General features: G+C 50.5%; 1 protein-coding gene across 1 annotated transcript in view; it reads left to right on the top strand.

The window, feature by feature from the left end:
- The first annotated feature begins 539 nt into the window (after window positions 1-539).
- Window positions 540-15,351, top strand: part of DCAF8 (DDB1 and CUL4 associated factor 8) — a 29,737-nt gene continuing 14,925 nt past the window's right edge. Inside the window, exons 1-3 of the mRNA XM_083715751.1 lie at window positions 540-691; window positions 5,822-5,898; window positions 14,024-14,094. Of these exons, the coding sequence (XP_083571877.1) occupies window positions 14,046-14,094 (49 nt within the window). The 5' untranslated portion in view covers window positions 540-691; window positions 5,822-5,898; window positions 14,024-14,045. The remainder of the gene's footprint in view (window positions 692-5,821; window positions 5,899-14,023; window positions 14,095-15,351) is intronic.

Raw genomic sequence — 15,351 nt, 5'->3', positions numbered from 1 at the left:
CAGTCCGCGGGTAGGGAGGGTCTCCGCCTGCATACCAGATGGTAGACAGCTGCCCTGGACACAGAATGGACCTGCGCCTCCATGGATATTCTGTGAAGCTGAATGCGGGGCAAATAACAGAAAGTCCTCCTTGAAACAACCCAGAGTTGAACTGCGGAACTCTCTGCCACATGAGGCAACCTGGAAGCCTTGAAAGGAGGACTGGAACCTAGAAATAAAAATGGGGGAGCCTGATCGTGGTGGTGGTTGAATAACAACAACATATTATACTATATAATGAAATCATACGATATGTTTTGATTATTGTTATTTAGGAGCTGCCGCTCTGCGCGCGCCTCTCTATGGCTCGCCTTCCCTCCCCCTAGAGCCCTTCTGCACTCTCCTCTCGGCGCCTCTCCCCTTCCAACCCGGAAGCACTTCCCTCGCGCGTGCGCCTTCCTCTCCCCTCCTCCTCCCCCCGCCTCCTTCGGGGTCGGTTGCCTGGGAAGTGTCGCAAAGTGTCGTCGTCGGGGGCCGTAAAGCGCAGAAAGGGGAAAAAACACACAGCCCAGCTCCGGGGCGGCGGCGGCGGCGGCGGCGTCCGGGGAGCATCGGCGGCTGGGCGGCCCCATGGCGGCGGCGGCGCCGGAGGTGGTGGCGGCCCCCCGGCCTGGAGGCGGCGGCGGAGGGGGAGGCGGAGCGGCCTCCAGAGGTGAGGGGGGAGGGGCAGGGGGAGGGCGCTTGCTCCCCCCCCGAGAGGGCGGCTGAGGCGGCCGGGACACCCCCCCCCCGAGAAGGCCCAGGAGGGGGAAGGGAAGGAAGGGCAGAAAGCGGGGGGGGGGCAGAAAACGGGGTGGCTCCCCCCGTTTTCTGCAAAAGGAGGAGGAGGGTTGTTTGTTTGTTTGTTTGTTTGTTTATGGTGTCGCCCCCCGCCTCCTTTCACCCCTCCCAATTGGGTTGAGAAAACGCCCCTCCTGGGGGAAGGAAGAAGGACACCCCCCCCCGAGAAGGCCCAGGAGGGGGAAGGGGAGAAAAAGGTGCCCTGCAAAAAGGAGGAGGGTGGGTTGTTTGTTTATGGTGTCGCCCCCCCCCACTTTTCAAGTTGGTTGGGAAAACGCCCCTCCCGGGGGAAGGAAGACGCGGGTGGGGGAGGGGAGGAGGCGTTTTTCAGGAAGAGCTCCTCCCCCCCCGAGGAGGGGGAGGGGCCGGAGAGAGGTCGAGAAGGGGCTTCCCCCCCCCTCTATATGTCTCCTCCGTCGGAGTTGCCCCCCCCCCCCGCGTGGCCCTGGGGTTCCCTTCCCTGCTCCTTCTGGCCTCTCCTTTCTGCTTTCTGCTTCGCCTCTTCATCCCTGGCTTGTGCTTAGTTCTGCCATTTGCCCTTCTCTCCGTGGTCGCTGCTATTACTCACTTGCCCTTAAGGTCAAAACAATTAAAACACAATAATATTAAGAACAAGTTGCAGCCGCTTCCAGTCGCCAAAATGAGGTGGAGCCTAAAAATATACATCTCTGTTTCTAAGCAGGGCCAATCTCTCTCTTCATCCGCCCTCGTAACTTTATCTCAGTTTATGTTCAATCTCTGTTGTGTATTTATATCTATATTTATTCACTCATATCTATAAAAAAAATTCCTTCCAGTAGCACCTTAAAGACCAACTAAGTTAGTTCTTGGTATGAGCTTTCGTGTGCATGCACACTTCTTCAGATACACTGAAACAGAAGTTTCCAGACCCTTCTATATAGTGAGAAGGTGGGGAGGGGTATTACTCAGAAGGGTGGTGGGAATGGGTGATTGGCAGATAGCTGTGATGAGCCTGTTGACAACTCTTAACGTCTGCAATAGGTCTTACAGGAAAAAGCAAGGGGTGAGAAGGTGAAAAATGGCTTTGTCATGTATAATGAGATAAGAATCCAATGTCTTTGTTCAGACCAGGTCTCTCCATGGTTTTAAAACCATTCTTATCTCATTATACATGACAAAGCCATTTGTCAAGGAATTTTTTTTGTTTTGACTATGGCAGACCAACACGGCTACCTATCTGTCACTCATATCTATGTTTATCTATGTCACCTCTCTCTGTTTATCTCTGTTAGTTTGTTTAAAAAAATTCCTTCCAGTAGCACCTTAGAGACCAGCTAAGTTTGTTCTTGGTGTGAGCTTTTGTGTGCATGCACACTTCTTCCGATACACTGAAACAGAAGTCACCAGACCCTTATATATAGTAGGAGGGTGGGGAGGGGGATTACTCAGAAGGGGGGTGGGAATGGGTGATTGGCTGGTAGGTGTGGTAAACCTGTTGGCGACTGTTAATGACTGCAATTGGTCTTACAGGAAAAAGCAAGGGGTGAGATGGCTAAAAATAGCTTTTTCATGTATAATGAGAGAAGAATCCAATGTCTCTATTCAGATCAGGTCTCTCCATGGTTTTAAGTTTGGTAAGAAGTTGCAATTCAGCAACTTCTCTTTCCAGTCTGTTTCTGAAATTCTTTTGCAGCCATGTTGGTCTGCTGTAGTCAAAACAAAATTTAAAAAATTCATTCCAATAGCACCTTAGAGACCAACTAAGCTTGTTCTTGTTATGAGCTTTAGTGTGCATGCACATGTGTATCTGAAGAAGTGTGCATGCACATGAAAGCTCATACCAAAATCTTAGTTGGTCCCTAAGGTGCTACTGGAAGGAAAATTTTTTACCTGTAACTAGTTTCTGTTCATCTATTCATCTGTTTTCTTTATCTGTACTTATCTTCCTATATTTAATCTCTATCATTTTAGCTAAAGCTGTCCATTTATATTTTATCTTTCTGCCAGCTATATCATTTCTCTATCATATGTTTATATTTACCTTTTTTAGCTATTCATATTTAATTGTATTTATCTTTAGCTTAAGTCTGTTTACATTATTTTTTCCTATCTTATCTTTTTTATTCGTTCATTACACTTTTGTCCTCCAGGGAGCTCAGGAGCTCCCTGTTTTATTTTGACAACAACCCTGTGAGTTAGGTTAGGCCTAGATAGGAGAGACTAGTCCAAAGTTCATGGGTGAGAGTTCTAGCTGAACAGGGATTTGAAACAGATTAATGGGCATGGCTAACTTAGATCCATTAACATTTTAGTTCAGTGGTTCCCAGTTAGCTAAGTACTGAGGACCCCTTGTTTTTCAAAAGCCAATCCGTGAATCCCCCTACTTTTGAAATTTTTGATATCTCTAGGTAGTTTTTGTTATGTGAATGGTGCCATGGACTCCTTGGGTGGGTTACATGGACCCCCACCCCAGGGCCTGCGGACCACCAATTGGGAACCACTGTTTTCGTTAAATACAACTCAGAGCTTTCTCAGCCCAATTCTGGTTTTTTATTAATACATCAGCACCTCACATTTCTTCCAAGAAGTCCAAAGTAGAAAATATGGTTCTCCCTATTTTTCCTCCCCTCACAACAACCTGGTGAGGTAGCTGACCAGCTGTGAGAGAGATTCCTTCAAATCTTGCACTCCAGTGAAATCCACAATATGGTTCTCAACTTCATGGAAGTTATGAAAATACATAATTTAGGATTGAATATATTTAGTAATGTGTACATGGATATGAAATAATTAGGAGCACATTTGTTTGCAATTTGCCATCCTTTCTGCTTCTGTGTGTATATCTGTATATGTGTGAGTGGAGAGAGAGAGAGAGAGAGAGAGAGAGAGAGAGAATCCACACACAGAGATCTGCACACATAAACAGATTTATATCCCACTTTTCAGGGTGAGAAAACTTTCTTATACAATGACTTACAAGAGTTTGAAGCAGCAGTGTACAAAGCCCGAAGGCAAGAGTTGTTGGTCCTTAAGAAGAATTTCCCAGTCCACACCAGGGCAGGATCTTGATCAGGACCAAACCAAAATGTCACAAAAAGCAGACAAGTGTTTGAGTTATCCAGAATGGAGACTGACTGTTAAATGAAACAGGAGTTGGAGGAGCTGAAGGTGGGTGGGAGGGGAAGAAAATATTTAATGGAATTAGTCAGGATCTTGAGGTCTGCACTTGAGACTCATCCTCCGGGTGATGATTGCAGGCTGAATGAGGCTCATGGTTCTTCCTTGCAGGCATCAGGGTACCCCCAAGTCTCATTGTGGATGGAGAAACCATGGCTGGATCCCCCCGTTTAAAACAAAGCCCCAACATTTATCCAGATCTGTCTCTATCAATATTATAGATATATTGTGTGTGTACACACACACACGTAAAATTGAGAGAGCTGTCCATTGGTGTGTATAAAATAAATTTTTATTTAAGTAACTTATGTCTTATTGCTGCCAAAGGAATCTTCAAACCCCTTTCTTATACTATGCTTTGAGTTACAAAGATGTTTTTCTGATATGAGATGTATAATATAATCCTTACCACGGTGCCAGTCAAAAGAAGTGGCAGGAAAGTTTTGGGTCTGGATGAAATGTTAGTGACATTGTTTATTTATTACGTTTCTATCCGACCTTCTTCCCTCCAAGGAGCTCAAGGGCTCTCCTCCCCATTTTATCCTCACAACAACCCTGTGAGGTGGGTCAGGCTGCGAGGTAGGGTCTGGCCCCCAAGGCCAGCTGGTTGGACACTGTATGAACTGTATAATCATGTCTTGTCTTTCTCAGACTGCACTTCTTTGTAAAGTTCAGTTATGGATACAATAAAAAGCATACACCCCCCCCTCTCACACACACTATAATATAGATAAAATGATTATATATCTAAATAAGTTATGTGGCACCCTGGCACCAAATGGTGCCATCTGTTAGGAGGTCTTTGGCTCCTTCCACTGGAGGGCCAGTCCAACGTTCCTCTTGAGCTTGCCCTGTGAAGCCAGGAATGTATTTTCATGCTGATTTATTTTGGTTGCTGGGACTTGCATGATTCTTTCCCTTTTGCATGCTGCTTCAATATTTTTTTGGGATGTCAAGCAGACTATTAATATTTTTGAAATACCATTTATTTTAAAAATAAACAAATGTGCATCTCCAATGATTTGGAAGGCAGTAAATTTCCTGTCTTTTCAGTGGGGCCTTTAGTTCATTTGAACCAAGTCGTTTCATGCAGATAAATAGTATTAACAAGGCAAAATATTTATATGATCTGAAGAGAAACCAGAGTATTAATAATATAATTTTATTATTTATAACCCACCCATCTGATCGGGTTACTCCAGCCACTCTAACATAAGTGAGTGTTGATACTTAAACGTACATGTCTTTGCTTGTATATAAAAACTGTGTGTTTGCATCTGTTGCTTTTATGCTTAAGAAAGGGGAAAGTTCAAAGTGATGCAACAGTGAAACCAAGTCTCAAGAAAGGGAGAGAAGAGGGAGCAAGAGAGTCAGTTATCTGTTACCCCCAACTTATTAGTGCACGGGCAAAATAAAACTGAGATAAATTAGGCGTGGCTGTAAATTTATTGATCCTTAAGGTGCCACAAGACTCGTTCTAACCATATGTATGAATTTCACTCCCTGTAACTTTCTCCTCCTCTCTTTATTTGCAAAATGGGCTCTCACAGCCGCTTTGGATCCCTGTAGCAACAGGAGTGCTAAGGTGCATCATCGGTGGCCCATCAACTGCCTGAGCCTTGAAAGTCATAGAATCAAAGAATTGTAGTTTTGGAGGAGCCCAAAGAGCCATTTAGTCCAAACTCCTGCAATACAGGAGGAGTCTTCCAACTGAGAGAGGCAACTCCACACAAATAAATATGTGACTGTTTACCCGTTTCTCCACCAGCCACCCTTAACCCTTTGCACTAATGTGGAAACCTTTCAGGAAAAGCAGGATTGATACCACCCCACTTCAAATTCCATCTTCTGCTTTCCCCCCCAGTCTGACGTCAGTTCTACAGCGCCAGTTCCCAGAGAGTTCCTGGATCTACTCCTGCTCGAAAAGGGAGTCGGGGAAAGGTAAGTTTCTGCCTTGAGGCTCCTTAGTCCCTGCCCAAGAGCACAAAGCAGTGAGCAGAACATTTGGGTGTCCAGCGATTCTGGAGGGTGGCCTGGCATCCCTCCCAGACAAGTGTGTCCTTCAGGAGAAGCCCCATTGCTGACCAGTCCAACTTATTTCACGTTAAACGCTTACAAAATTGGGAGCGTTCATCTTGTGTTGGAGTGGAAATACAGCCTTAATAGATGCGGAGGCCTTTATCCAGTGACTACCACCGAATGATGGGTGTGTGTTGTTGTTCAGTGTTTCACTGGTGGTGCTGCTCTTACCAAATCGTGCGTCAGTAGAAACCCAGAGGCAGGATTGGAGTGCAAGAGCATTCTCAGTTGGTATTCAGAAGGACTACTGCCTCCGACTGGGGAGGGTGGACACAGCCGTTCTGGCTAGCAGCCATTGATAGCCTCCTCCTCCTCCTCCTCCTCCTCCTCCTCCTCCTCCTCCTCCTCCTCCTCTGCCTCCGTGAATTTGTCCTGCCCTTTTTTAAAGCCATCAATGGTGCATGGTTTCTGTAATCTGCTAATTCTGCGGATGTTGAATTCTGTGATGTTTTGCTAGGGTTCCTCCCTATTTTGCTTTTTATGATTTTTTTTGACGATAATCTTTATTGTCATTGTCCCATACAGAACCACAAAATTGAAAAAATCTAAATCAGACATTCAAAAACCAACAAGCCTGCTATCCCAGCCTGATTAGCCCCCTAAAAACTCTGATACCCCATAATTAAATGCAATATACTCCCTTAGAGACTCCTTAAAGGTAAAGGGACCCCTGACCATAGAGACTCCTTACACTGCGTTTAAAACCAAAATCACATTTGGATAGAAACTGTTTCTCAGGCAGCTAGTCCTGGTCTTTATAACCCTGGACCTTCCTCCAGAAGGCAGAAGCTGAAAGAGATCATTTCCGGGGTGCGCACTATCCTGCGCTATCTCTGCCGCTTTCTTATGACACCTGGAAGCATAGATTTGATCCAAGGCATTTATATCCCAATCTTCAGCAAAAGGGGTTCTCAGAGTGAATTACAAATATTGGTGATAAGTCGGTCCCTGTCCTTGGGCTTGTGGTCTAAAATTTACAAAGGAAAAGGAATTGGGAGCGAAGAGGGGGGAAAACAAACTCCGGTGCTATTCCCTAGAGGAACCTCAGGCTCAGGGACCCCCCAGACCTCTCCGTCCAGCCCCTGGGACTCTGCCCTCACTGACCTGTGCTTTGCACCCTCCTTGAGTGTCTTTGCCTGGCCAAAATATGCCCCGGGTCTCTGGTAATTCCTCTCATTTGCCTGCATGGAGAATAGAGACGGGTGTGCGTGTAGAAAGTCTTTGGCGATCGCTCACAGCTGAGTAAGATTATCTTCCATGAAAACGGTCTTAACAGTGAATCCGTAAGTGACTGTGGAGGCCAATTCTGGATCCACACATCCTTCCACAGTTGGGGACATAGGTTTCTGGTCAGGAGTTGATCATGGTGAATGTTTGCTAAAGGTCAATTTGCATTTGTTGCTCCGCCTGCTTTTACTTCTGACCCTGCCCACTGGCTCATGGCCCCCAGAAGGTTCCCTAGAAGGGAATGTGGCCCCTGGGCTGAGAATGTTCCCCGTCCCTGCAATGACCAGCTGCGGCCTCCCATCTCTGTCTCTCTTTCCCTCTCCTGCCTGGTGGAGGGATTTCAGGCTGCTACGTCCCCTGGTAGGGGAGCCTTCAGGAGAGAGGGGCTTTGAATCCCACCTGCCCTTGATTCTGGGGCTGAGCAGTGGCTCAGGGCAGGGGACGGCCCTGACTCCGCCTGGGGAATTGCCCCTGGAGGGGAGCGTGGCTTTGGCCTCGGCTGCCTTGCGTGATGCTTCCCTCCTCCCCCGTTTCCTTCTGCTCAGGGCTCCTATGGCTTGCTCATAGGCTCCTGGTTGGGCCTTTTTAATTCTTCCAGCAGCCAAAAGCCCTCTGCGGCGCGGCTGGTGACCTTGGCTGGCCGCCCTCCTGCTGCCTGTTCCTTCCCTTATCTGCTTATGAGCAGTTCTGGGGCCCAGCCAGGATGTCTCAGGGCCTCAGCCGGGCTGCCTCCACCTCCTCTAATCGCTCCCTGCGCAAGCCATAGCTTCCCTTTCCCCCCTTTCCTCTGGGCTTCCCTTGGCACTTCTTCAGAATGAAGCTGTCCAGGGTCCCAGCTTCCCCAGCCGCTGTGGGGATTGGCCGACTGGCTCCACTGATCCCGCCCCCTCCCAGACAAAAAGAGGGAGGGGCAAAGGAGGAGGAGCTGCAGGTCAGATGCTGTGACTTTGGATTAGTTTCAGTTGAAACCAAGGGCCAGTTCCTTTTGTCGGTGACATTAATTCCTCCCCCTCCCCCCAGCATTGGCTGTGGAAAGCCACATGTATGTTGCCCCACATGGCTCTTCACCAGGGAAGGTGGAAGCTGGGGTTCCTGCATGGCAGGGGGTGGACTAAATGAGCCCTGGGTGCCCCCTCAACTCTATGCTTGCTTTGCCTTCCTCTGTGCTGCCTCTTTGTCACCTGCCCCCCAGCCAGCAACTCTGATGCCCGTCTCACTCTCATTTCCATGTGACAGCCGGGCCTGTAGAAGAGGGTGAATCAGCCAGATAATAGTCACTTTCGCTGCCAATTAGGCCTGCAGGAGCCTCTTCAGAGCCGGGCGATACCTCCTGCCCTTTGTCGTCTTCTTGAGCCCAAGCGACTTCCCTTAGACCTCACTCTGAACTTCCTTCCCCGCAGAAACGGCTGAAGGCTAACCCCCGCTGGGTCTCCAGAGTTTATGGCCAGGTACCAAAGAGCTGGGCTGCACCTTCTGTCTGCTCTCGATCGCTGACGGGCCTCTTATTTCAGAAAACAAGCAAGAAATCCCCCATGCCCTGTAGCTTAACTTAGCGCTTCTCCTGCCAGGTATGGACTTACTTAGCTGGCAAATGTTGGCAGTGGTGTTTTGCCGCTCACACATGCACAGATGCACACAGTGGCGTAGCGTGGGTTATCAGCACCCGGGGCAAGGCAAGTAATTTGCGCCCCCTAACCCATGGATTTGCGCCCCCTAACCCGTGGATTTCCCTAACCCCCAGATGTTGCACCCGGTGCGGCCGGCCCCCCCCTGCAGCCCCCACGCTATGCCACTGAATGTTGGAGCGTTCTTTGTACATAAGTGGGATGAAATCCAACACTTAGTGGCTTCTCCGGTTGCGGACGGGATCTGTTGTGGAGGGGATCTGTTCTGGAGGTCCGGCCAGATCCTGAGGTTTCCACAACCGAAGGACCGCTTCGGCGCAGGCGCGCAAAATGCTGTAAAATACTTTGGGGTTTGCCGCTTACGTATCCTGAAGTTTACGTAAACGGAGGTACTATATATAATAAACACAGCACCAGCAGTGTTGCCTCCTCATAAACCAGGTTGGCAATGAAAGAATGAAAGCTGGCTGTTTTCAGATGCATGCTGGAAGTCTCGGGCGAAAGACACCTGTGTCAGGGGCCAGCAAGATATAGGAGAGAGTGGCTGCTTTGGGGGTTTTTTGCGGACAGTGCATGGCAAGGTGCCACCCTCTGGTCATTCAGATGTTGGTGGGAGAGGGGGCATCGGAGGCAGAATATAACACTCAGGTCGGCTCATGCAGAGGTGTCCCAGGTAGCCAGGCTCTTGGCAATTGGGGCTCTCCAGGTAACAGCCGGCACTTCTAGTTGTGCCTTGGAGCTCAGAGCGCCAGGCATTGAGGAGCTGCTTGTTTGAACCACTTCTTGGACACTGCAGGAAGGGAAAGTGCTCTTGTTCCCGGGTCCTGCTTTTGTGAGGCATCTGCTTAGACACTGGACTAGGTGTCGTCGTCCCCCCCCCCCCCCCGCCTGATCCAGCAGCCAGGCCCTTCTGATGTTCATATGGCACCTCTAGGTCCAGAGGTAGTCTCTCTGGATTTGTAGGGGCATTTGCCTACTCAGAGAACAGAAGCCTGGACTCGGTAGGCCTCCTTGGCATGATCTTACATTCTTGTCTTGTTATGTGCCGGGGGGCAGGGAGGAGTTCTTGCCTTCACCCTCTTCTCAGGCCATTCCTGCAAGTTGTGGAGTTGGCCACAGGTAGTAGTAGTAGTAGTAGTAATAATAATAATAATAATAATAAATTTTATTTATACCCTGCCCTCCCCAGCCAAGACCGGGCTCAGGGCGGCTAACAACCGATATAAAACAAATTGATTGAAATACAATGTAAAAACAAGATTAAAATACAGCATTAAAATGCAGCCTCATTTCAATGGAAACTCAAATCAGAAACATTTTTTGGGGGATGAAAACATCGTCTTCACCAAGGCCAACTATCCAGACTGGTCCTACGTGGGCCAGAAAAAAAGCCAGGGAAGTCCCCAAATAGGAGTTCCATCACAGAAGGAGAAAGGAAAAAGGAAAGAGGGGGAGGGGATCAGGCTGATTCCAAGCCAAAGGCCAGGCGGGACAACTCTGTCTTAATAATAATAATAATAATTTTTTATTTATACCCCGCCCTCCCCAGCCAAGGCCGGGCTCAGAGCGGCTTACAAGCAATAATAAAAACAAGATGAATGATTACAACTTAAAAACAAAATTAAAATACAACATTAAAATAATGGAACATTAAAATATTAAAATGTAGCCTCATCGCAGGAGAAGGAAAAGAAAGAAAGAGGAGAAGGAAAAAAAAAGAGAGAGAGAGAGAGGGAGGGAATCAAATTGGCTCCAAGCCAAAGGCCAGGCGGAACAACTCTGTCTTACAGGCCCTGCGGAAAGAAATCAGATCCTGCAGGGCCCTGGTCTCATGAGGCAGAGCGTTTCACCAGGCCGGAGCCAGTGTTGAAAAGGCCCTGGCTCTGGTTGAAGCCAATCTAACTTCCTTAGGGCCTGGGACCACTAGGGTGTTGTTATTTATGGACCTTGAGGCTCTCCGTGGGGCATACCGGGAGAGGCGGTCCCGTAGGTACGAGGGTCCTAGGCCGTGAAGGGCTTTAAAGGTCAAAAGCAGCACCTTAAATCTGACCCTGTACTCCACCGGGAGCCAGTGCAGCTTGAAAAGCACTGGGTGAATATGCTCCCATGGCAGAGACCCCGTGAGGAGCCTCGCTGCAGCATTCTGTACCCGCTGGAGTTTCTGGGACAGCTTCAAGGGCAGCCCCGCCTAGAGCGAATTACAGTAGTCAAGCCAGGAGGTGACCGTCGCATGGATCACTGTGGCTAGGTCGGGGCAGGAAAGGTAAGGGACCAACTGCTTGATGCGGCGAAGGTGGAAAAATGTCGCCTTGGCTGTTGCTGTAACCTGCGCCTCCATGGAAAGGGAGGCGTCAAGGATTACACCCAAACTCTTAACGGAAGGCAATGGCACTAATTGGGCCCCCGCAAGAGAAGGGAGTTGGTCCCTCATCCCCATGCCATCCCGACCTAGCCATAGGACCTCTGTCTTCGAAGGATTTAGTTTCAATCGGCTCCCACGAAACCATCCAGCCACAGCTTCCAAGCATCTGGTCATTGTGTTCGGGGCCGAGTCAGTGTGGCCATCCATCAGCAGATAGAGCTGAGTGTCATCAGCATATTGGTGACAGCCCAGCCCATAGCTCCGGATAATCTGGGCAAGGGGGCGCATAAAGATGTTAAAAAGCATCGGGGAGAGAATTGCGCCCTGCGGCACTCCACACACCAAGGAGTGGCGCGACGGCATTTCCCTCCCTAATGCCACCCTCTGTCCCCGACCAGAGATAAAAGAGCACAACCAGTTACGGGCTATGCCCTGTATCCCTACGTCTGTAAGGCGGTGGTCCAGAAGATCATGATCGACCATGTCAAAGGCTGCTGACAATTCTAAAAGGATCAGCAGTCCTGACCCGCCTCGATCCAGTTGTCTACGGAGATCATCTGTTAGGGCAGCCAGAGCCGTCTCTGTCCCGAAACCAGGACGGAAACCAGACTGAAATGGATCTAATGCCGATGTTTCCTCCAGAAACCTACCAAGCTGTTCAGCAACCGCTCTCTCAATTACCTTACCCAGGTATGGAAGATTTGAAACTGGGCGGTAATTGGATAGGTCTAAGGGATCTAATGAAGTTTTTTTAAAGAGTGGACACACCACTGCTTCCTTCAATTCCCCTGGGAATGTCCCCGTGTCAAGGGACAAATTGATAATTTGCAGGTCTTGCGGAAAGAAATCAGATCCTGCAGGGCCCTGGTCTCAGGAGACAGAGCGTCCCACCAGGCTGGAGCCAGTGTTGAAAAGGCCCTGCCTCTGGTTGAGGCTAATCTGACTTCCTTAGGGCCCGGGACCTCTAGGGTGGTGCTCTTTATGGACCTTCAGGTCCTCCGTGGGGCATGCCCCACAATACCTTCCCTGCAGAACCACCCCCCAGATAAGGAACTGGGGCCTGTGCTCCTTTTGGGGAGCTTGAGGGACAGCGCCAGGCCTGTGTCTTCCACTCTGTGTGCCTCTCCTTGCAGATGGCGCCTGGCACTTGGTCTGCTCTGCCAGAGCCTTTGTTGAAGGAAGAGGAGATGGGCGGCTGTGATGACTCACCTGACCCCCTGCTCTGTGGGAAACGGCTGCGGGGGGGGGATGGGGGTGCAGGAGGAGGAGGAGGTGGTGGCGGCCCAGGGCCTGCCCTCTGCCTTGCTGCCTCCCAGGCTCTGTCATCTCTGTGCTAAGGCAAAAGTGACAGCTGACAGGGTGCGAAGAGGCACTTTCAGGGGAGGCGCATGAGCTCAGAGCAGATTTGCTCTCCCGGAAGAAGGTCCCAGAGTCGGCCACCACTGGAACCTCCTGGTGGTGCCAGGGGAGACCCAGGGCAGTCCTTGTGGGTCAGCACAGGAAGTCCTGAGCAAGGCGGGTCAAGGGCCTGACTCTGTTTCCAATGTTTTCCAAACACACATCTTAGGTATCCAAAGTCTTGAATGAGGAAAGAAGCTTCAGAGCAGTCAGTGGACCCAAAATGTTTTTAGGCCGAAACCTCCTTGGCCATAAACTCACCCCCAGTATACCCCCTGCCCTACAGAAAAGTATTATTCAGAGTATTGGCTTGCACAACATGCTAAGGAAGGTAACGGTGCAATAATAAGAGGCACAATTTATTCAAAATCTAGTTGAAACTGGCTTAATTCACCTAAACAGATGGACTTCATCCAGTGATGTCAGTTTTTCAAAGTCCAAAAGTCATTTGCCCCTCTAGCACCTCCTTGCCTGCCCTTGCTTCTTAGCGCCCCCTAGGCAATCCCACTGCCCCCCGAGGGGGGAGCCACCCCCTCCCCACTTCTGGCCTGGAGCTTCCATGTTTCTGTTGCTGAGAGAACTGGAGTGTGAGAAGGCTTCTGGGAGGGAGAGGTTTTGCTAAACCAGCCAGGGAGCTTGGAGTGGCACCCCAGGGGCGCTGGGGGGGGGGGGGCTGGGTGGTTGGCTGCCCCACCACATAGGAAACGAGCTCATCAGAGAAATAACGGGAGAGATTGTTTGGTTCCCTGGGAAGCGTCCTAAGAGGCTTGGAGGCCCCTTGGTCCTTTGCATTCCGTGCCGGACAGAGTGACTGTTGGGGAAGGGCAGTTGGGCCCAGGGTCTCGGGGGGGGGGGGGGCTTCAGGAGGAATGGCTGCGTTGTCACTGCTCCTGCTGGCCTCCTCCTCGCGTTCGCAACCGTTGTTCCGGCTTTTCAGCTAGTCCGTTCTTCCCCGCTAAGCAGGTGTACTTCTGAGGGTGCTTTTGGAAGGCCCGAGTTGAAGTTCTTGGTGGGCCAGTTGATTTAGGGGATGCTCTGGCCCCAAACAATGCCCAAGCACTTTCGAGGCCACCCTTGGGCCTTCGGATCGGGGCCTGGGAATGAATGGGGAGCCGGGGCCCTCGTTTTGGCCGGGGAGCCCCCAGCTGGAGGGAGGAGAGGGCCCAGGTCTTCCTTAGGGCCACGGATCAGCCTGCCTCTGGGGGCCAGCACCCCTTAGCCTTGCCTGGGGGGCAGTTTCAGCAGGCTGTGCCCCTCTCATCTCCCAACAGAGGCTGAGCCCCATGCAGAGCAGCTTCTTCCACACAGTTGGGTCCCCCTTGTTGGCTCTGATGTTTACAGCCTCCTCCTTTTCTCTCTTTACTGAACCTCTTAGGGCGAATTCACGAAAAAACGCGATGTCAGACGCAGGAAGTAGCACGGATGGGAAAACAGATTTACCCAACGGTAAGAGGAGCAGGGTGGAGGGACTACTGAAACTTATATTGGCCTGAGTTCTTGGTGTGCTTTTTTCCTGTGGCTTCCCGCCACGTCGCTTTGGACTTGCAAGACCCACAACTTGCACGTGGGCTAGATTCCCACAAACCTTCCCGACACATCCCTGGAGTGCCTCCTGCATGAAGAGCCTTCTCACCCGCCTTGTCCAGTGAGCTCAGGATTCCTTGCAACTTGACCAGAGAGAGGTTCTGAGCTCGTGTTCTGGATGCAGAGTCGCCAGGAGAAGTCAGAGCCACAAAGGCTGGGCTGGAAAGGGAAAAAAAGCCCTCCCTTTTGGTTTGGCACACGCCCACTCCTGAGTGCAGTGTCCAGGCCTGGGCAGCGCAACATGATCTCTTTGGCTCTGGGTTTTGAAACCCAAGTTGCGTGGCGGTGGCAGCAGCTCCTGAGCTGAGTCCTTGGAGAGCTGCTGGATCTGGCTCCACAGTGGAGGTGGTGAATGCAATAGGTGCCCACCCAGGGGTGCGTGTGTCCCCCTCACCGAACCCATGGGTCCCATTGCTCATATTCCCAGTTTCTAAACCCACCCCCAAGCAGCTCTGCTGTGTTACAGTCATACCTCGGGATGAATACGCTTCAGGTTAAGCATTTTCAGGTTGCGCTCCACGGCGACCTGGAAGTAATGGAGCGTGTTACATCCGGGTTTCGCCGCATGCGCAGACGCTCAAAACGATGTCACGCGCATGCACGGAAGCAACAAAATGCGACCGCACATGTGCAGCCGTGTGTTACGTTCGCTTCAGGATGCGAACGGGGCTCCGGAACAGATCCCGTTCGCATCCAGAGGTACTACTGTATCTGCCCCTCCAGCTGATCTGGGGCACAGTCTGGCCGTCAGTCTTGGTGGTCCTGCCCCCTGGAATTGTGGCATGCCACACCCCTCTGTATCTAGAACTCCATTTGCAGCCATCCCGTCCACAAATCATATAATTTTAGAGGTGGAAGGGACCCCCTGGAGGTCATCCAGTCCAACCCCCGCAATGCTGGAGAATCCAGGTGGTCCCTCTCCGGCCTCTGCTTCAAAACCCCCAGTGAAGGCGAGTCTGCCATCTTTCGAGGGAGTCCTTTCCCCTATCAGACAGAAAGTTCTTCCTAGCGTTGAGTCGGAATCTCCTTTCTTGTCTCCTCCCCTGGAGCAGCAGAAAACAAGCTTGCCCCGTCTTCCTCCAGGGAGTTGGAGATGGCTCCCATGCCAGCCTCAGCCTT

The sequence above is a fragment of the Podarcis gaigeae genome (genome assembly GCF_964106915.1).
Source record: "Podarcis gaigeae genome assembly, chromosome: 16".
NCBI lineage: Eukaryota > Metazoa > Chordata > Lepidosauria > Squamata > Lacertidae > Podarcis > Podarcis gaigeae.
Note: the sequence above shows the minus strand (reverse complement) of the source record. Positions and strands in the feature narration are given on the sequence as shown.